Raw genomic sequence first — 21,680 nt, 5'->3', positions numbered from 1 at the left:
TCCAACAGCACTGCTGACATAGCTGGAAATCACACCTGGCAATGAGTCAGGCTCCAATGAGCTCAGCAATGAAAAGAACCAGTCCTCAGAGCCAGCAAAAGGTTTTCCATTTCTCTTAACAACTAAAATTCACTGTCTTCTCTTTTCAGCAGCAGTGCCTTCAATTTTTGCTGCCCTTCACCTTTGGCCACAGGAGGATGCCAGCAGGCACTCAAAGCTTCTACCATGCAGCAGTTACATCTGTAGTGGGTAACATTCTGATATTTGCCTACTCGGGAAACTTAGCTATGGTGTGAAGGGCAAGCAAAACAATGATAGTACTCACAGGGCACGGGCTCAGTTCCCCAGACCTTCAGCACAAAAACCTCACATGTGCCCATGAGGAGCCTGTGTTGGTGGAAGCCCTCATTTTACACATCATCAGAAGGTGTAGTGAAGGGAGTGGCAGACACACAGTGCCTACTTAGGTAGGCAGAGCAGGTGCTTCAGCTGGAGACCTTCCTTGCAGCCATCCGACATGCCACCTGTACCAGGTACATTTCCATAGCTTTTAATGTAGTTGGAGACAAAGGAAAAGGCACACCATACAGGAAAAAAAAAAATCCTAAAATGATACCCTTTTATTTGTAAAGCTCTGATGAAACAACTTTCCAAATGACGTCCCATTTAAAAACCAATGAAAACCAACCTAACTATGCATCAGTCGCACTATACAGATTGCATCCTACATTTTCAAGATGCCTAGATATCTTCTGCAGTATTTACATATGTATCAGTTAGGTAGTACAGTTTCATTGCAATTTGTTTCTTTCCACCACACACTTATTCAATGGCAAAAAAAAAACCTTTGGGGATGCATTTGCATTTTTGTACAACACTTCGGAGCAAATGGCTAGGGCAATTTTCCTGAGAGAAGGCTTGTTCTTTGAAACTCTTGCTTTAACAACTGAAAATACAGAAAGTGGATGCATTTTTGTTGCACTAAAAAGCCTAAGGATGCCTAGTTAAGTTTTTTCTTTTAAATTATTTACGTACCATTAAGTTAAAATGTTTACATTCATTCATTCGTATAAAAACCGTTGTTAAATCTTATGCAAATGATTTAACACTGATTGCTGCAACGCAAATTGCACTTCTTTAAAAAAATTATTGTATATATGGAAGAAAAATATCTGATTGCTACCCTGTTTACAAATTTTGACCGACTCTATACAGTTCAGCCAGGAAATACGGACTTTCATAAATCTCAGTCACAGTGTACTTTAAAAGTTATATCGCAGTCTCGAAAAGTGAGTAAATATTTTAAACCAAAAAACACCAATCCCAAATTCTCCTTAACCAGCTGGACCTTGTGGGATTTGTACCAAACGTTGTGATTTCTTCCAGGGACATGGCTGGGCTCTGAAGGGCAGAGCAAGGCACGCTGAAGATGGAGAGCACAGAAGGAGAGGTCCGACAGGGCGAAGACATCAAATGTTCGGTGAGAGGAGTCTGCGTCAACTCAAGCTGTAAGCACTTCTGACATTCATTTAAAAGTATCTCACTATCTCTGGTAATTAAAGTCTTTGCTACTTCCTCCCCAACACTGACAACTTTCACCAAATTCTTAGGGGAAAAGGTGATGAGAGAGTGAAAACAACTATACAATCAGAAAGGCAGTGCTGTTGGGTAAGTTGAGGATGTATTTCTGGAATCTATCAATAGGCGTGGGTTTATCTCTTCTTTTTTGTCTTTTTTTTTTCTTTTTTTCCTTTTCTTTTTTTTCTGTTTTTTCTGTTTGGTTTTTTTTGGGGTTTTTTTTTTTTTTTTTTTTTTTTTTTTTTTTTGATTTTGGGGGGTTTTTGAAGGGTTTTTTTGAGAGTTTAAGGCTGCATTAGCTATCCCCGGTGGTCATTTCCTTTGCCTACATTTTTCTTGCATAGATGAGGAACTGGGTGCTTTAGCAAAGCCTCTTTCGGAAGTAGAAAAACACCTCTGCCACCAAGGCTCAAAAACTGTTTGAGAGGAATGGTCTTTGCCAGCACTCTCGCTGCCGCTGCGACCGCTCCACAGAGGAAACTGCGCAGGTGTCTGGGGGCTGCCAGGATCCAGCTTCCCTCGCAGCACGTCACGCCAGAGCCAGGGCACACCAGGGGTCCTGTCTCACAGATGCTGTCACTTCAGCTGTGGAGGTCAGGCTGACTCCTGTGTACAGCCCATCTTGAGCTGAATACTTAAGGCTGCTGCTTTCGGGGCTGGTGCTCTCTCCCGGGCCGGACATCACCGACGAGCTCGCCTGCAGGGAGGGGAAGAGCAAAGAGAGATTCATTGAGCAGGTGAGCTTTGCACACACTGGGGTGTGAGTGAGAGCACACAGCCATCATCACAGGATTTCTGTTCAAAACAGGGTTTGCCCTCTGCTTGCCCCTGTGCCTTGAAATCCTGAAAAAAAAAAAGTCTCAGCATGAGCTCAGTCGCCCAGCCCTGCTGATGGGAGTGATGTCTGTGTTTGGCGAGGTGGAAATGAAACAGTGTGATGTGCAGAGAACTTGGAAATCAGCTCATGATGAGGAAGGAAATGTGCATGTGTCCCACTGCCCCCTACTGAAGAGACACAGGTGACAACATCATAAAATGTGATCTGGGAGTAGTGGCAGCTCTAGTGTTTCCTCCTCGTGGGAGAAGCCAAATACATCCCAATTCTCCAGGAGCAGATATGGAGCACCTTCTGGAATGCAGATTTCTTTGGGCTGTTCAGCCCTTGAAATGCTTAAAATCATTCCTGACCCTTCAAAACATCCGCCAATACCACTTTATCCCTGTAGGACTGGCCACTAAAGGAGATGCTCCTTCAATCTCCAGTGGAGAAACACTATGCCTTCGAAGCAGGAGCATTTTTGCTCTGCTGCCTGCACAAGACAACATGCAGGAGAGCCCTGGTAGGCACAGAGGTGAACCTCTGAACCACACTGGAACCAATCCATTTATTTTAACAGAAAAATGGAGAGTTAAAAAGACAAAGGAACAATCATTTTTTCCATGAGGCTGAGCAGATCCGCTAAAGAGGAAAAATTTGCAGTGCCAGACAGAGAAGGGGCAACATTTTCACCTGATAAAGGAAATGTTTAAGAGCTGACTTCATGCAAAATTAACTCTTGGATATGTCAACTTTAAAACCTTAATTTACTTGTTAATGGATAGTCTTTGGATGAAATTCCTTAAAAAAAAAGAAAAAAGAAAAATGTTATCCTAAACTGTGACTGCAGAAGCTTCCTGCCTGCTGTTTAAGTACGAAGTATACATATTTAATCATTTTACAAGAGTAGAGCTCTTGGCTCTCCTGGAGCTGTGCCAAGCTAGCAGTCCTGACATAGGAAAAGCAAGGCTCCATTTATTCAGAGGTAATTTCCAAATGGTCTGGTGTGGGGCTCTTGTTGCTGTGCTTAACCAAGGGAAAACTTCACCCCCTGAAAGAGATACTCACTGCTAGCAGTCATTTTTGTCTGAAATAACCTGGGCTCCAGTATTTTCTTAACCTTTTATTGCAATGATTGACCGCCCCTACTCTTCCACCTAGTCATCAACCCTGATCCCACTCCATTAGTCACTATCCAGAAATGCAGAGAATGAAGGGGAAAAAAAAAACCTATCTGTCCCCCAAAACCAGCTGAAACAGCTCTAAACCTAAAAAATAAGTTTTATCACTCCTTTGAACATACAGTTGCCAATCAGTGACAACAAGTCTCTATATCCTCTTTCTCTGTGACTGTGCATGGAGAATTCAGTGAGACAGGTTCCATGTTAACCTTTGTATACAGTCCTGCTCTTACATCAGCCTAGCCTTTTCAAAACTTTCTTTTTACTTCTAATACCTCAAATAGATTTCTGTTAGCACAGAAGACATCATTTTTAACAGCTTCAGTCTCCCCACAGTGGAAGAAGGGTTTAAATTAGTGCTGAGCTGTGTTTGCTCAACCTGAGCTAAAAATACTAGGAGTTGCTTTGAAAGGCTCCCGTTTGCCCATATTTGCCACTGCTGTTCTGGTAGGCAAATATCTTATCAGCACCTGTTTTTTCCGGGCTTGGAAAGTGTAATTCACCTTTTCCTGATTCAGCCCTACAAAGGTGGGGTGCAGGGACCCACAGTTTCCATATGGGATTATCAGGTACCCCTCCCTCAGGCACCCCAGATGGGAGGACGTGGAGGCACGTCCTGTTTGAAGACTGCCCATCCCATCCCTGCCTGTCCAAGGCCGGATCCTGCCTCTGTTGAGCCAGGACGGGCAGGACCCGGGCAGGACTGCTGGCCCTGGAAACCCCACCCCGGTAATGTCATGACAAATCCAGGCAGCTTGGGCAGCTCCCAAAGTGAGACATGGAAAACAAACTTTAGCTCGTGAAAAGGACGTGACGGAATCACAGTTCTGTTCCTGAGCCTCCCTGCCTTTGCTCTTGCTTTTCCAGCTTTAAGGGATGAAGAATGACAGAAGTTGCACTTAGTTATTAGAGGACTTTTTTCAGCTGAAATAAGCTGAAAAATGCTGATGAAGTCAATGAGGTCTAATTCACAGCCAGTGGCTCTATCTATAAAAATATCTATCAGTCTATCTATCTATCTATCTATCTATCTATCTATCTATCTATCTATCTATCTATCTTTATTTTTATTGGTGAATCTGATGATAGCATAGGTAATCAATTGAAGGTTAGCTTTCAGAGGAGAAAATGGATGAAGCCCACTGGGAAAAGCCTACCTCCTAAACAGAGAGGTTGTGTTTGTATCTGCAAAGGTTCTTCTTTTGCCCAAACCAGGAGAAGCTGGTCATGAGTAGGCCCCCAGGTGGGTTGTCTGTGTCAGAGGTGTCCTTTCTGTAGAGGACCTGCCCACCATGTACAGAGGAAGAGCCCTGCCAGAGCCACGGAGACAACTAGATGGTACCCAAACCTGCCATCAGCACCCCACTAAAGCTGCTCCAGAGCAAAACCAGGCTGCTCAGGCTGAGCTTGACCATACCCAGGGAATGGCAGCAGCAGCAGCTCTGGTTGAATGACTCCTGCTTTCTTCCACCCACTCCTTCCTGCCCCATCTGCCCATCACAGAGAGAAGGGAGAGTGGATGGACAGTTTCCCCTCTGGCCTTCCCCCACACCTTGCAGCCAAGAGGGAAATGTGCTGGGCAAGGACAGCTGGAGGGGGTGGCAAAGGGCCTTGATCTAGACCTTTGGTCTATCAGAGAGACCTTTGCTTTATCCACTTAACACGTTCAAAATGCTCCATGAATTTTGGACATTACACTAACTCAGCAATAAGCTGAGTCTCAGCTGAGAATCTCTTCCTCCTCAGTTAGCCTAGTTTACTTTTGCAACACTTAAATGATATCTACAGTCAGTTAAAATACACTTGCAAAGAATTCTTTCACATATGAAGCGTTATGGCAAACTAGTGGAGTCCTTAATTTTCTAGTCTCAGCCTCTCTGCAATAACTTCCATCCTCACAAAGAGAGCATTTTCCCCAACACTGTCACTCCCCGGAATACAAAAAGCAAGTCTTGGCACTGAAAAATGACAGCTTTTTTTACTGATGTAACGACCCCCTTAGCACACAGAGTTGTCATTTCTTGCTAGTCCAATTGATCCTTTTGTTTATACTGCAGACGTGTAAGTTTACATGTCTTCTAATCTCTCCTTTGTATTATAGCAATATAAATCTGTGGTTAATACTTCATTAATTTCCTAAGGGAGGCAACTTCCAGCATGGCTTGGAAAACTGATGACCCACTGCTGTCAAGGGCTGTATGAATAACTGGCTTTATTGCTTTGGCAATAAAACAAAACCAAGCAAAAGGTATGTGTCCATATGCATGTAGAATTTTGGGATAGAAGCAAAAATACTTTTTCCTTGCTTTTCCCCACTGAAACAAAAAATGCTGGATTGCTTCCTTCTGTTTGATATAAAAATGAACTGCTCTCTTTTGGATACATATTCACAGAGCAAAGAAAATTACTCAATGTAAAAGGAAAAGAAACAGTGTGTGAAACTGAGTGGGGAGAAGAAAGTAGCATCCCATATTGTCCAGGAGTGAGGACTGATGTAGAAGAGGTAGGAGACCAAGAAAGATTTAAACTAGAGACTAGAGGATCAGGTCTCCCAGCATACTGCCCTGTCTGCCACACTCTTTGGTATTTTAGGTTGCCACGTACCTCATGCCTCCTGTTGATCTTATTCCACCTGGTTCAGATAAATATTTACTCATACCAGGACTGAGGCACTGTGTTCCCATTTTCCAGGTGAAAGTCCTACCAACCATGCTGGTGAGCCTTTCTCATGGAAGCTCAGTCCCAATGCCTACAAAATTATTCTACACAACTAAGATCTGGCATATTATCATCAGATAATCTGAAGGACCCCTGGACATTCAACTTCCCAATATCCAGGTGGTTAGCATATTATTTTAAGAAGTTGTATCCCTGGTTCATCCAGGCTTTGGCACATACTCTGTGGAGGCTGATTTCTCCATAGCCAGCATGAAAGCCCTACCAATTTACTGCCTAAACAGGAGCAAACAACACCACCTCTAACCAGCTCACAAATCTTCTTCTGACACCAAAAAAAAAAAAAAAAAAAAAAAAAAAAGAGAGAAAGAAAATTACGGAGAAGCCATTTATCTAATCCAGCCCCATTTGTGCAGCATTTTGGAGACAGTTAAAACTGCATTTTCCTGCAAGTTCACCACGTGCTGAGACTACCTCAGTCAGCCCTCTCATTTCCCATGCTACAAAACTGAAGAGCTAGTCCTGAACCACTTTTCAAAGTAAACCTCCAAGGGAAGTGAGCACTAGTTTTACCTCCTAAGTTTTTGTGCAGTGTGAGATTATGGTCCTTCTGAGAAAACTACAAACTGGAGGCAAAGGACACAGGAGAGTCTTCTGAGAGAAGAGTTCCCCTGGTGCTGCTGAGCTTTTTCTGACATCAGTTGTGGCTCAAGGAGCCTCCATGTCCTGCCATAAAAAGCAGATTTTACAGCAGGTTTCATACTGCCTTTATCCTAATAAGGGAATAAAGTCCTTCTGGTTATCACATTTGTTGGAGCCCCTGCATCGTAATGGATGGGTTTGCACTGCAGACCATGCTCTTTGTTTAGAAATTTATTTGGTGGAGCTTTTCCCTGTATAGTTTCAGCAGCATCAAAGGGAGAGCAGGTATAGATGCAGATGCAGACAAACCTTCACATCTTCTTTTTATGGGGACATAAGGCAACTTCATATATCATGCAGCTGGACCCTTTCCATGTAAGTAACACAGGACACCCAGTACTTATACTGCTTAGAAAAACAGAAATAGGCCTAAATCCTAGATCCAGATGTGAATTTGGCAAATAGCCCCTTTATGATGGGACAACGAAATATCTCCGATCCAAACACTTCTACATTTTGGGATGTTTGAAATCAACTTTGCCCCCACAGCAATTCATTCATCGTATCTCTCAAATGTTTAAACTTCAGCTAGAACGTAAAATCAACATTTAAGGTTCTTGCTAATTTGTCTCAGAATTGGCATCATATAAGATTCCCTTCATGAAATGGATAGTCTCAAAGACATTGCCAAGAGTTATTGCTGCCCTCCTCTTTTTCTGCCCTCCCTTCTTTATTTTACTTTGAAAGAGATAAAGAAAGGTAGGGCAAAAAGTGAATGTTACTGACACAGTTGAATTCTGCTGAATTTCATTTCCATTAGATTTCTACACAACTGGAAACTTTTTTGGCAGCCTCCCACAAAAGACATAATAAATTGCTTTTGTACCAGTAGAGGAATTCGTTTTCTCTGTTTCATTTAGCAACAACATTGCTGTGAATTTCACACAACAGTTTCTAAAACGTCATCAGATTTCTCTGCCTAATGTCAATTTGGCATTTTCCCCTCTCTTCACAGAATAAAGGCTAGAGAAGCAAAAACAGAGCAAAACAAAAACAAGTTGCCATGCCCATTGTGTAATGCATGGGGAACGAGCCAGGTTTGTTATTCAAGCAGGTGCCTGTTTTTCGGCAACATCACCAGCACCACTGTCAAGAATCAACATTAAAGTGACCAAAGATTACGGAGCCTGGATTCACCCATCTGAGGGTTTGTTTTTTCCCCTCCTGACACGAGCTGAAGAAGTTTATTCTCCTTGTGCAAAGTCATTGCTTATTCTAGAAATAATTGAAGACCTTTGATTTATCAATGGATCAACTCAAAAGGAAGAAGAAAAAATAATCTAGGAAAACAGAAGTCTAGCAGAGCATATTGGCTTCAGCATGTGATCAGGTTACAGACTGTCTTGCTCTAAAATGCTCATTTAATAGCTTAAAAGGGCTTTTTGAGTGCTCAGTCCCTTCCATAGGATTTATATCCTGTAGAAATTATTTTGTGTCCTTTGCAGCTAGTAATCAGGTTCCCAAATTATGTCTGGGACAACGGGAGCAAGTCTTACAGCCACCACTTTCTACTTTAAACTTGCAGACTCCCAAGTCCTCATCCCTTTGAATTCCAGATGCTTGGGCAAAGCCAGGAGCCTGAGTGAGGGATGCGACCGTGCCAGTGACATATCCTGACAACTGCTCCCCTGCAAATCCCCTTTTCATTTACATACATCTGGGACTGGGGCACGGGGTGGGAGATCAGTAGCCCTTCACATAGTTTGGGATGGAGTCAAAGGGATGCCCATACGTCTGGCTGCTGCTGCAACTTCCTCTCCTCAGCGCATGTCACAGCCCCTCTCCATCACTTCCTTTCATTGAAATTTTTCACAAGGGGGTATTTGCAAGTGCTTTGCATATGCAAGGCACATCTGATCAAATCATGGTGGGGAAAAGGTTATGCAGATGTTACCATGCTGCCTGCTGGATATAAGGGGACAGATTTTCCCAGCTGTTGTGCAGGTGTCCTCTCCCAGTCTGATCTACTATGGAAAAATCATTTAGGAATGCCATCATGTAACTAAAAGCAGCCTCAGGGTTCCTCCTGGGAATTGCTCCTAGTTGCCCACAGCTCTCAAGGAGTCTTTTAGCCCTCAATCCATGCACTCCTCACCTCTGGTGCCCACACAACTCCATCTGGCAAAACCATATTTAAAATGGTACTACTAAAATTATAACATAAAGATTATTAATAACATGTTTGATGTGCCCTTCTAGGGAGAAATACCACAGAAAGGAAGCCAGGTTTGAGCCAGCCAAGAAGGCAGCAGCATAGTGGAAATGAGATCTCATCTATATGGTCTCTCCTTCCCTGAGCAGCACACGGTTGGGCTGCCTCAGTCTCAGCTGGGATTGTGATTACATTTCTATCCATTACATAAATCTCACCCCATTGCTCAGCATCACTAGTACTGCTTCAGGTAACACAAGGAAAATTTAAGGAAAATTTGGCTACATTTTTTTCCTTTGCAAATATCAAAGGAAAGCCTAAAACAGTGCACAGTAGTTCCATAAGGGAGTCTGAAACCCAATTCTGAAACTGCAACAGTTCACTTTTCAGTTAGTGTTTCTCTTTTTTTGATGTGATCTGTTTATTTTACTGCATTGACAGGGTTTTCCCATGTCAAAGACAAGCCTTTTTAGTACTATCCTAGTCTCACAGGATCCGAAACCAAAACCCACTGCCTCTGAAAATGGGTGGCCCTGTCAGTCCACAATCGCATTTGCTAAAAAAATTGACTTTTCTTCCCCTTGTACAATGAAACTTTGTACATCAGAAATTAAACTATTGAAAGGAATTTGGATGTTGTGAACATCAAGATCTGTTATAAACAATGTCTTCTTTTCATTAATAAAGGACTAAAGAAAGCCACATTAAGAAAGTTTCTCAAGGAAATGATGTAGCAGATTAAGGGATACAGAAGGCTGAGAAGTGAGTGTGGATATGGATAGGTACAGCCAAGGGGTTAGGAATTAATCTACACTGAGCTTCACAACTTCAGCAGTAGTATTTATCACACATGCTGAGTGAAGAAAGGAAGTTTGAGATGGTTGGAATACATGCTGTAAAATAAGGATCAAAAACTAAAGCAAGGGATGATCAGCACTCCTCGGGTGCTCCTCTGGAGCTTGGTGCTGCCACATGCTGAGCATCTGGCCCCTGAAGAATCCTCTGCAGGCAGAGAGCTGAACCCCCATGCACTGCAATCAGCAGGGTGCTCCAGCCTGGTTTCAGCTGGGTTTGGATCAGGGTTTAATTGCACATTTTTGTTCAAAACAAAAGCCTTTATGATTTACTTTGTACAGCAGGATAATGTTTTTCTGGGTTTTACCCATTGGGATAAGGCATACAAATGTGTGTGTACATACATACATGTATATGTATATGTATATGTATATGTATATGTATATGTATATGTATATGTATATGTATATGTATATGTATATGTATATGTATATGTATATGTACACGCACACACATATATATATATATAGCACTGTTTCTTGAAAGGACCAGTTGGGCATGTTTTATTGTCTTCTGTCCAAAAGAAAACCTTTGAAATGAAAGAACCTGAATATTTAAAAACAGAATGTCTGTGGTTAAGCTGTGGCTAACAGCCATAAAAATTATATAGATCTTAATCAAGAAGATTTGCAAAGTACATCGTTCTTGTCGTTCTGTTTACATCTATATGTAATATCCTCGGAAAATCTTGTTCTAGTATCAGCTAACAAAACTGGAAAGTTTGTTTAGATTATTGTTCTGCTAGATAAGATAAAAGCTGTGATAACATTGCCCAGTGATCAGCCTGCTTGCAGATACAGACACTTACCCCAGAGGCTGCAGTCTGTGCGCCAGGAGAAGCAGTTTTGCTACAATCATCTGAGTTAGTAGAAGATGTGGATGTCGGAGTCATAGGAACTGCAGTAGTACTGTTACCTGAAAAATTGGGAATTGGTATTAAAAATAAATATTTTCCAGACAGAGAACAAACAAACAAACAAAAAACCCCAAAACTACAAACTATTGCAGCTACACTTTCTTGTATTTTATATTTACCCGAGCATGCCTTTGATTTATTTATATTCTTAGGTTTTCGCTTCCTCGTCTGAATTCCTTCTTTTTTCATAGCAAGAGGCCGAGGAACCTGAAAAAAATAAATTTTCAATCACAGAGTTGCACATGTACTCTAATATCAAAAATCAAAACACACTGGAAGACCAGATGTGATGTTGCTAGTGCCTGTATAGCAAGTAAATTTTTTTCTGTGTCACAGAACTAATTCCAAAAAATACTTGCATTTCATTTGGGCAAAACAATAGTTTGATTCAAGGGAAGTTGTAGCTGAATTAAGAAATTAGAAAAACTTTTTTATTGCTATGCAAACTTGATAGCTTTTTCGACTCCTCAATTAATCCACAGGAAAACAGCACAGAATTCAGGAAAATCAGCATCATTTGGCAAAAAGCCATAAGAAATTAAACTGGATGGGGTATATCTGATCCTTGATTTATTGTTCCAGTCAGTTAGGAATTAGCTCCAGTGCCTGATTCTGGAAAGAAAAAATGTATACATGAAAAAAATCATCCTCATCCTGTAGACCAGCTATGCAAACCAGAGGAAATCACAAGGAAACATCTTAGGGCAGAAGCTTTAGAATAGAAGAATTGACTTAGCATTTGTTCCTACAGGCAGTTCTGCCCATAATACAGATTTATGGTATCTAAATTTATAGGGATAAATTTATATTTAAATGTCCTCAAAAACAATTTTTGTGTTCATCACAACGATAATCATGCTATAAAAGCACTGCCTTAAAACATATTTTAACACAAATTTGAGGAAAATTTACATTTTATTGAAGAGTAGACCACATCTCAATCATTCCTAATGTCCTTGCTCTTCAAACACTTATGCTTGACTGTAACACCATCCATAGGCATCTCACCCAAAACACGTTCCATCACATTCAGGACAGAGGGATTTTTTTACTCTATTATTGCCCAACAAAGGCTGAACTTGCATTTAAAGTTTTTCTGCCATAGCTATGTCTTGAATTCCACTCAAAGTTTTGCTGGTATAGCTGTATCTGTCCATGAAAAACTGTCTCATTTACGGTCTAGGGATTTTTTTTCCCTGCTAAAGAGCTGGTTTAAATTCCAGTAGCAAAAACACCATTGCTGCTCATCCTGAGGTGGTTTCTTTATACAAATATGTTGGGAAAGCTACATTGGCAAACACATAGCTAGTCAAAAGCATAACAAGCCAAAGTGGTACCACCATTTTCTAACATCACATATTTTTCTATTTCTCTGTCCATTTCGCTTGTTGTTTTTTTTGAGGATCTCCCTTTTCCCAAGGCAGCATCAGAGCTGTCAGTGGATCTCCCTTGGTGAAGCAGCCACTCACCCCATGGAGCTTCATGTAGAGGCCACAGGCATTGCAGACGGGCTCACCCTCGGCGTTCCTGCGCCACAGCGTGGTGGTCGTGGTGTGGCAGTTGGCACAGGACAAGCCCATCCGCCGCGACGAAGGCTGGAGGCAAGCACAGGCAAACACGGGCATGAACAGGTGGGCAGGAGAGAATGATTTATGTCTTTATGGTTCATAAAAAGTCCTTTAACACATGGCGGGGATGGTAGGAGCTTTTTTTTATAGTATCTGTCAGCAGCAGCCCAGAATTAGAACAGAATTATCCTCATATCACAGAGTGGAAATATGGTGTGAAGAGGAATGTCTTTCCACCCTGGACAGTCACAGCACAGGCAAATTCTCATTTGGGAGGTGGTGACCAGGAGAAGTCTGTTCAGACCACCAGGCACCAGTTCTTTTTCCAGCAGGACAGCTAGGAAATATCTCCACTGCAGCTCCTTCGAGCTGAAGAGAAGGCACATCAATCCTGTGACACCTCTCCAGACAGTTCAATGCCCTCTCCCCTGTATGGTGGGTGAAGAGACAGCTCTGATCCTGCCACTGATACTCCTGACTCATCGGAAAAATCAGAGACTTTAATCACCTCCCTTTGTGGCACTACATCTGGGGAAAACTTTCCTGGTCATCCCAGGGGTAACACATACAACAGCATTGTTTTTAAAAAAAGTTATTTTTTATCATTGCCCCTTTTATCTTCATAAAAAAAGAGTGTGTGGGAGTGTGTTTTTACAGAACAGAGCCTCCCTTGGCCAGCAGAAAAGTTGGTGGGTGACAACAAGGTTCCCACTGCAAACAAGCCATTTATGACACTCTTCCGTGGAGTTTGGAGCCAAGATGAAGCAACTCTGTATCAGAAATAACCGTATAACCCAAAGCTTTATGGCCACAGGCTGTATATCATAAGTGAAGGCAGTCCTCATAAACATGTGAAATGAAGGTGAATGGGTTATAAAAGTCCCTGTAACAAGTGATCTCTTTTACGTTCTTCACAAGCAAAGAATTCCAGCTACATCATAAATCTAGTCTTTTTCAAAGTATCGCATTGTCAAAAAAATATAAAAAAAGTCTGTGCCTAGCTCTGTGTCTGGCAGCCGAACAAGTTTACATGGAGAAGTCAATTTTAGAGGATTGCATTAATCTTATTCTGACTATAAAGTGCCCATAACTGAAATTACTAACTTAAGGGTACAATGCCCTTCCTCTTGAGTCATTTACTGCTGGGTTGTTAGACATAACTGGGTCACCTTTGATACCACAGGGCTGCCTGCCACTGGGGAAACCGATACAAATGTTTTTTGAGAATGAAGAATATACCAGAGAAATAACTGAGTTTTTTTAATATTGTCTGTTTGAGTGTCTTTAGCAGTAAGCTGTGATTTTACACCAGAGCTCAGAAAGAGCTCCAGATTAAATACAAATTTTGTAATCTTGAATCAGTAATCCATTATGAGCTGTGCAGGGAAAAAAAAAAGCAAACCACCCAGCCAAGTGTTATATAGGCTGAAGCACAAAGTATAATTTTTATTCTTAAAAATCTAAGTATCGTGAAAACAGAAGTTTTGACCTAATTATTTAATATGTATGCATATAGTGCTCAAATTGTGCCCTCGACTCAATACGTCCTTTATGTGATTGCATTGAGTAAAAATAGCTGGTGGTGACACATATTCTTCATTTTCTTTCTCTGCAAGTGAAATGCTGTCAGCTGTTTCACTCTTTTAAATCTTTCTCTTTCCTGGTCTAAACCTTCGTACATTTTATTTCAATAGCTTTCTCTCGTTCCCGTATCTAAACAGACATGGAGTTTTGGCATGTTTTGAAGCCGAAAAGACTTTTCTGATGCAGGAATTTTATCAGGAACTTTGGGGCAATCTAAACATGTTTAGCGTTTTCAAAACATTTTCCCTTCTCACCTACATATTTCCAACTGTATGAACACACAGTCACGGCTGATTTATAGTGATGGCCAGGGTACTCAGTAAGGATTGTTACACAGAGCTATTTCAGAGTTATTTCACTGAGGTGTCAGACTGAAATCGGGCTCTAGTTTGACTCTGCTTTAGTCTTCTCACCCCCACCCCACCCTCAAAAAAAAGAAAAGAAAAAAAACACACAGAAATGCTAAAATCGGGTGTCAGCTACTTGAAAATCTGCCTTGGGTCAGGGTGCCACAGCAAGTCGGGCTCTGAGCTTGAGACGATCGGCAGATCTGACCCCTCCGCTGCATCTGTCCCTGCTAATGAAATAACACCTTGTGCCATGAAATCTACCGGACTACCAGCTAGAAAAAACAGGCACCCAGCAGCAATAAACCTCTGGCTTTATGTTAAATTAACTCTTTGGCTTAAAGAAAGGTCTTTAATCAGATGTGGGTTTGTTCCCAAGCGTTTACTGCCTGCTCTGATCATCGTGCGTTTGGGTCTTATTTCCCCTCGCTCCCAGAAGGGTACTAAACTCAAATGGTTGTGAAATAAAGAACAGTAGGTGTTTTAGCCCAAGGAAAACAGGCATGGAGCAAAGCAGCTGGCATGATTGAAGGGGGCTTGAAAGGCTGATGGGTTTGATACACTGTCTCCATACACAAGGGTCCAAACATCAGCTTGGATTATAGTGATGTGATTTATTGTGGCTCGCTCGGTAACAGCCATTACTGCAGAACGTATTCTTTCTGTCTGCTGACCTCCACCCAGATTTGCTAAACATAACGTGCAGTTCCCTCTTGTTAAATTTTCTCCTTGCCTATTCAGTGCCAGCCTGAGTTATAAACAGGGGTTCTGGTTTGTACTATTTATTTCCCCCCCCTAGTTTTAGGAGTATATTTTTAGAAAAATTGCCACTCATTTCTTAGGAGTAAAACAAAACAAAGGCTATTATCATTGTTTAAACAATTGGTTTTCTTTGAATTATATACAAAACTTGCTTACATTCCCAAGGATCGAGCTCTCAGCAAACAAAGCAGGTCTGGAGAAATTCCTAGCCTTCTGAACAAACATTTTCTAACCTTGATTTCTTTTTTTTTTTTCCCCTCTGTTGGAAATGTCCAACATCACCAGCTCAAATTTTGTCCAATTCACTGAATCCCGCCTCACAATTGGGGTTCATAACTCAAAAAGTCAGTCTGGTCTATGCCTGGTATGCAGTTCACAAGTGGGCAGAGAGAGATTTTACCAGCTCAGAGAGTGGAAGTGGGTCTGAAGTGGTTCCCAAAAGGCTGCCAGCCCTGTCACCCCTCATTTTGACCAGTTTGGCCTGCAAACCTGGACAGGAGCCCCAATAGAGATTTGCAGGATCACCAGGCTAATACACTGATTGGTCTCCCCCAATCCTTGCCCCAAATTTCTCCGTGGCTAGCGCTGACTGGGGTCCTTTGGGGTGCACCTCCTCCCTCCCCCCTCCTCCCCTCCCTCCCGACTCACCACTCTCTTTTGGGGCTTGATGAGGGGCCGGCTGAGCCCGTTCATTTTGGTGTAGAGCCCGCAGGCGTTGCACAGGTAGTTGCCGGTGCCGTCCCTCCTCCACAGCGGGGTCTGGATGGAGCCGCAGTTGACGCATTCCCGGCTCTCGGACAGGTCCTCCAGCAGCTCTGGGGGCAGGAGCAGAGGGGAGAGGCGGTAGGAGCAGAAGGGAGAGGCGGCCGCGGAGCCCGGTGTAGCCCCGCGGAGCGCAGCCCCGGCCCCGGCGCTCCGAAACGCGGCCCCGGGCGAGCGAGCCACCGGCCCTCGGAAAAGCAATGCCCCAGCAGTGACGGCGGCCATGCGGGATTTCTGCTATAAAATCCCGGCTTTTATGCTCTTTCTTTCTTTCATTCTTTTTTTTTTTTTTTTTTTTTTTTTTTTTTTTTTTTGCTTTTCCCTATTTATTTAGATGCGCCAGACCCGCTCGGTGCCCGGCGGAGCTCGCTCTCCGAGCCGGAGCAAAGGCGCTGCGCCCCGGACACCGGCCCGCCGCAGGGCTCAGCCCCGGCCCGCCGTGCGCTCCCGTCGGGATTTGACCCTTGGGAAATTCGGCTGGGCTCTGCTCGAGGGGCGAAACTCCCTCCGCGGTGCCCACAGGACGGAAAGGGGGGTGCACTTGCCTTTAGAAGGGAGCAGAGTGGTTGTCAGAATAGCCACTTCCACAGCACCCTGAAAGCTGGGTATAAGGAGCTGTCGTTTTGCCCAATATTCCCTACGGTCGAAACTTGGCAAGAACTTTTCTACCTTAACTCTTACTGTAAATAGCTCGGAACTGGTAAAGCTTCAAGTTTAGATGCTGCTTTTAGGGCCCTGGTGGGCCAGGCAGCGGAGGCCAGCGGCTGCTTCGCTTATTTGGTCAAATTAGAGCCGGTTTGAAGGAAACAGAGGAAATGGAAAAATAAGCGGTATTGTGCCTCCTGCTCTCATAGTTACTGAGCGCTGAGGGGGGAAAAAAGGTCTAAATGCACGGAAAAAAAAAAAAAAAAAAAAAAAAAAAAAAAAAAAGAAAAGAAAAGAAAAGAAAAAAAGAAAAGAAAAAAAAAAGAAGACAACCCACATATAAAAACTAATACTTTCAGTGCAAATCCTTGTTCTGATTCACCTCTCCATATTTCGGGGAGGACGGAATAAATGCTTATTATACATAGACTATGCCACGTCGTGCAAAAGTAATAAAAGGAGACGTTTGGATTTTTGCAACAGCTTTCGAGTCGAGTCTGGGAATGTATGCTTCAGACTCAGAGCTTCGTCATTGACTTTTTATTTCCTCCCTCCACTACCTGCCTGAATTCATCATTGGGTTATTCTCCTACGTTTCCTTGGACAGCGAAACAGAACTCGTGCAGCTTTGCAGACTGGGCTGCGGTGACACGGCGGGCATTGGGCTGAGAAAGAAAGGCCTTTTGGCCTGCACCCACCCAAATAGGTTTCTCTCCTCCCTTCGTTTGCGAATTATTAGGCGCTAAAGAGGAACGGGGACGCGGCAGAGTCCAGGGAGCACAGTTCAACTTACGTTGTCAGCTCCTAGCTCTTAACACATCGCTAAGATTTATTAATCTTTGCACTAAAAGCACCATTGAAGACTGTAACCAGAAAAAATGCTTAGGACGTCAAGGACATTGGAACTTAAACAGTAATTTGTCTCGGCCGTTCATTTTATAGCATTGCCTTCGTGTTTGCAGCAAGAAATTCTGCCGTGACAATATTTCTCGGGCATTTTAAAACATTTTTTTTCCCTTTAGAGAGTGAGTAATACACTTCTTTCCAAAGAAAACAAAATAAAGTTTTAATTTTAGATACTGTTTTAGCATCTCTATGAGTACCGTTAGAAAGCTTATCAAACTGTCGAATATTTAGCTGTAAAAAATATATTTCGGCTACAATTTCCCAACAATTTTTACACGGGAAAACGCGTAGCTTCGGCTTTGCTGCCGCGTTTTGCCTCGCAGGACCAGAAAACTCGCCTGGCCCGGGAAGCTCCGGGCTGCTTCACCCCGCGTTACACCGCGATGCCGCTGCCCTGGCACCCGTACTTTCCCTCGTGCAAAGACTCATCCCTACCCCTCCATCCCCCAGCGATGGTGGGAGGGAGACACAAGGGCGGGAGAGACCCGCTGGAGCAGGAGAAGCTGCTGTGCTCCTCGGCTGCCTCAACACTCCTGCCCCAACCTCCTCCAGCGCCCGGCTCCTTCACTTCTCTGCTCCTTCTTACTCAGCCCTCTCCTCTCCCTGCCGGGTGATTTTCCAACCCCATGTCTCTCCCGGTAAAATTAAAAAAAAATTAAAAATATAAAATTAAAAAGCAACAAAAAAGCAAAACTCTTTTCCCCCCTCCATCACCTAGTTTCACGCTATAACTTATAAAAGTTAAGTTTAAGTCAGCTTTCTTGTTACCCTGAGATTTGACTTCTATCACTGTTTCAATTGATTTTCTTTCCTCTGTCATGATATTAAACACCAAGTGAGTGTTTAAATCTACAGGGTGTCATCGAGAGGAGTATTGTGTGCACAGCCTTACAGAAAGACGAAAATCTATGGGGTAATTTTCTGCAACACGGCACAGAAAATCACAGAGTCTATAAAATATATGCATCTGGTGGTAATTTATGCTTAAAGTGAATGATGATCAAATCTGTGTGCATACACAGATTTACATAATTATGTATATATACATAATATATATATGCATAACACATATGTATAAATACATATACATAGCCACACACACCTCTCTATAGACCTCTATTTATTTATACATAGATTTATTCTAAAGCTGAAGAGGTTGCAAGAATTGTTAATCTTTCTATCTCTGACTCAATCATCACAGCTCAAACTCCACTTCTTCAATTGATTTAATGACATCGAGAATCTCCTTAATTAAAACAAAAAGGAAGGGACACCTCGGAAACGAAAGCAAAATTTCATTTTAGCAGCAGTTTAAAAATGAGGTTTCCTCATTCATATACGAGGTTTTGCTTCACTGCTTTTATTTTTTTAAGAAAGCAGCGAAGCATTTTGTAGTTGAAATAATCCAAAATGGGTTAAGTGAGTCCCTGCATTTTCTCTCTACGGTACAAGAACGATTAATTTGCAGTGAATTTGTCACCGTCCAGATGACCGCATTTAGGGAAAGCGGGAATGAACTGATTTGGATAAATTAAAAATTAAGTTCACACCGGACAATTCGTTTCGGGATCTTTCGGTTGGTAACCCCGACTGCCATACTCCAAACAACGCCGCTTTTGGAGGTGCATTTTCCCCGTAATCCAACACAAACGACGGGAGTTACCTCCACTCCGGAACAACCACGGTCCCGGCACTGCTGTCCTGCCACCGACACCGCGCACCCCCGGCAGGGGCGGCCCTACCGCGGCTCCCCGCGCCCCCCGGCACCCCCGCCGCCCCTCCAGCGGGCAGCCCCGGCGTGCGGAGACCCTCCCTGCCCTTCCCTGCCCTGCCCGCGGCTCCTACCTGCGCTGGGTGCCCGGACGGGGATGGGGGCGGCCCGGCCCTGCAGGCAGTGCAGCATGGAGTTCTCGAAGGGCGCCGTGGGCCAGGCAGGGGCGAGCTGCGGCCCCACGTAGGACGTGTAGGGCCCCGGGTAGGAGCCATTGAGCGGCCGGGCCAGGGGGCTGTACTGGTCCCTGGCGCCCAGGCTGTTGCTGTAGGCGCCGGGCTCCCGGGAGGCCCCGTTGGCCACCGGCGGGCTTGGGGAATAGGGAAAGCGGCCCGAGGGGTGCGAGCCGCCGCCGCTACTGTACGAAGGGCTTTCCGCGGCCGGCTGGGACCAGACGGCGTGGCCGCCGCCCGGGTGGCTGGGCTGGGCCGCCCCGCTGCCCTGCAGGTAGGGCAGCGTGGGCAGCATGGAGCCCACGCGGGTGGTGGGCACATAGACGGGCGAGCTGGCCGTGGAGTGCATGAAGCCGCCCGGAGATCCGTCGTAAGGCGTGGGGCCCTGGGCGGCCGAGATGGCGAGGGTCTGGTACATCTCCTCGGGCTGCTCGGCGCCGAGGGCGCTCAGCTTGGGGCCGCGGCTGGACCAGATCAGCTTGTTGGTTTGGTCTAAGTCCGCGAAGAGCAGGATGTCCTCCCAGCTGGGCCGGCCGGAGGGGTGCGGGGTCCCGAAGTGCACGTAGGGGGCGAGCAGCGACCTGCCCTCTGCGGCGGGGGGCGGCGGCGGCGCCGGCCGGTGGCTGTCGTCGGGCTCCGGCCGAGGAGTCTTGGAGGAGCCGCGTTCACCCTGGGAGCCGGAGGAGGAGGAGGGCGAAGGAGGAGACGGGCGCGGCTCCCTGGTCGCGAAGGGACAGGAGGAAGAGCCGCCGTCCGCAGCGCACCGCTTCACCGCGCACCAGCCGCCTTCAGCCACGGCCATCCAGGTCCCCTTCTAGCCGCTGGGTGTGGATGGGGAAGGGCGAGGAGGGGAGGGGGAGGAGGAGGGGAGGGGGGATCGGCAGGGCAGGGCGGGGAGGGAGGACACAAAAGAGCAGGGAAGTGGGGGAGAGAGAAATAATAATAACAAAGTTTGCAAACAGGACAGCCCGTCTCCCTCCCGTAATGAGATTCATCAGGGCTTATCTGGCCCCTCTAAGCGCTTAATCAGTCATGTCGCCTCGGCGCTGTTGTCCCTCGCCCCGGCGGAATGGGATCAGGCAGCCCAGGTCAAGACGAGCCGGGAGACGCCAGTCCCGCGGGGCCAGGGCTGCGGCTCCAGCCCCGCTTTCCGCACGGCGGGAGGGCTGCTCCCCTCTCCCTCCGCATCCCGGGCTGCGGATCTGAACATGATGCACGCCGGGGCAAAGGTGGGCGTAAGGGCGTGGGGACAGAGGGGAGCGAGGGGGCATTTTTCCCTGTCTCTGCCCTTCCTTGGCTGCGGTCGTTGTTATGATTATTTCAATGAATGAGTCATTTTGACTCGGTTCCGAGAAAACAATTAGTAAGGCGATCCCTTTAAGGTTACTTCGCCGGAGAGCGATGTTAGCTCTTCAGCCCATCGTCTCGCTTGTTTGCCTATTTCCAGCCCAAGGTCACGGAAAACAGGAGGAGGAGGGAAAGGCACCCGAGGGACGGGAGATGCGCTCGAGCCGGGCCCGAAGTGTGCGCGGCGGCGGGACACGGACCCAGGCCGGGCGGGATGTGGCTGCCGCAGGGGCGGGATCCGGCGGACAGCCCTAGCTGGGGACTGCCCCGAGCCCAGCACACCTTGCAGGGGAGACACCCCTCCCGAGCCCAGCGGTGTCAGCTCGGAGCTGGCAGCATGAGGAAGGACAAACAGACATAAAGAGCCCGGTGCCCAGCCCCTGGGAGAAGGGGCAGAAAGCGAAAGGGGACGCAGAGAAGTGACAGCAAGAGAAGGCGAGGCTCTCTGCTCTCAGCCCACCTCGGGGCTCTCCAGATAACCACAGGCACAAGAATACAGGACACACACACACGCAGAGCCCCCTCGCAGATAGGCACCGAATACGTCTCTCCCTCCTGCGAGATAACTGGGAGATAAGGCTCCGGCAGATAAGAGCTGCAGGCACCGGCATCGGATGTTTGCCCACACAGTCTCCCTCTGGCTCCCCCAGCCAGGGGTAGCGGCCGCCGGCCGCCCTCCCCTCGGAGCGCCCGAGGGCAGAGAGACCCAGAGAAAACCGAGAAAGAACGAAGGAAACCGTGGCGAGGCAAGGAGAGAGAGGGGCCAAACCTGATGCCGGTGTCCCGCATGGGGCCGGGGCGCGGGGCCGCGGCGGGCGGTAAATCCAGTGCGGCGGGGGCGAGCGGCGGCGGCGACTCCGGCGGCGGCGGCCGGCGGCTCATGTATAAAAAGGAGAGAGGAGGCGCCTCTCGCAGCCCTGCCGGAAAACTGCAGGCAG

At 45.7% G+C, this 21,680-nt stretch overlaps 1 protein-coding gene across 1 annotated transcript; it reads right to left on the bottom strand.

Annotated features, from left to right (window-relative positions):
- Nucleotides 1-1,832: 1,832 nt before the first annotated feature.
- Nucleotides 1,833-21,635, bottom strand: GATA6 (GATA binding protein 6). Its single transcript, XM_079300013.1, has 7 exons — nt 21,512-21,635; nt 19,297-20,216; nt 15,787-15,953; nt 12,347-12,472; nt 10,997-11,084; nt 10,770-10,876; nt 1,833-2,275 (listed from the first exon to the last, which is right to left on the bottom strand). The coding sequence occupies exons 2-7, from the start codon at nt 20,195-20,197 to the stop codon at nt 2,108-2,110; spliced, it is 1,557 nt and encodes a 518-aa protein (XP_079156139.1). The 5' UTR covers nt 20,198-20,216; nt 21,512-21,635; the 3' UTR covers nt 1,833-2,107.
- Between the last annotated feature and the right edge of the window lie 45 nt (nt 21,636-21,680).

This window comes from Erithacus rubecula (assembly GCF_903797595.1).
Source record: "Erithacus rubecula genome assembly, chromosome: 3".
Classification (NCBI taxonomy): domain Eukaryota; kingdom Metazoa; phylum Chordata; class Aves; order Passeriformes; family Muscicapidae; genus Erithacus; species Erithacus rubecula.
Note: the sequence above shows the minus strand (reverse complement) of the source record. Positions and strands in the feature narration are given on the sequence as shown.

Coding starts and splice junctions, on each gene's coding strand:
- GATA6 (XM_079300013.1), bottom strand. CDS start 20,197: ATGGCCGTGGCTGAAGGCGGCTGGTGCGCGGTGAAGCGGTGCGCTGCG. Junction 15,954..19,296: donor CGTCCGGGCACCCAGCGCAG/GTAGGAGCCGCG, acceptor TCCTGCCCCCAG/AGCTGCTGGAGGACCTGTCC. Junction 12,473..15,786: donor TCAAGCCCCAAAAGAGAGTG/GTGAGTCGGGAG, acceptor GCTTGCCTCCAG/CCTTCGTCGCGGCGGATGGG.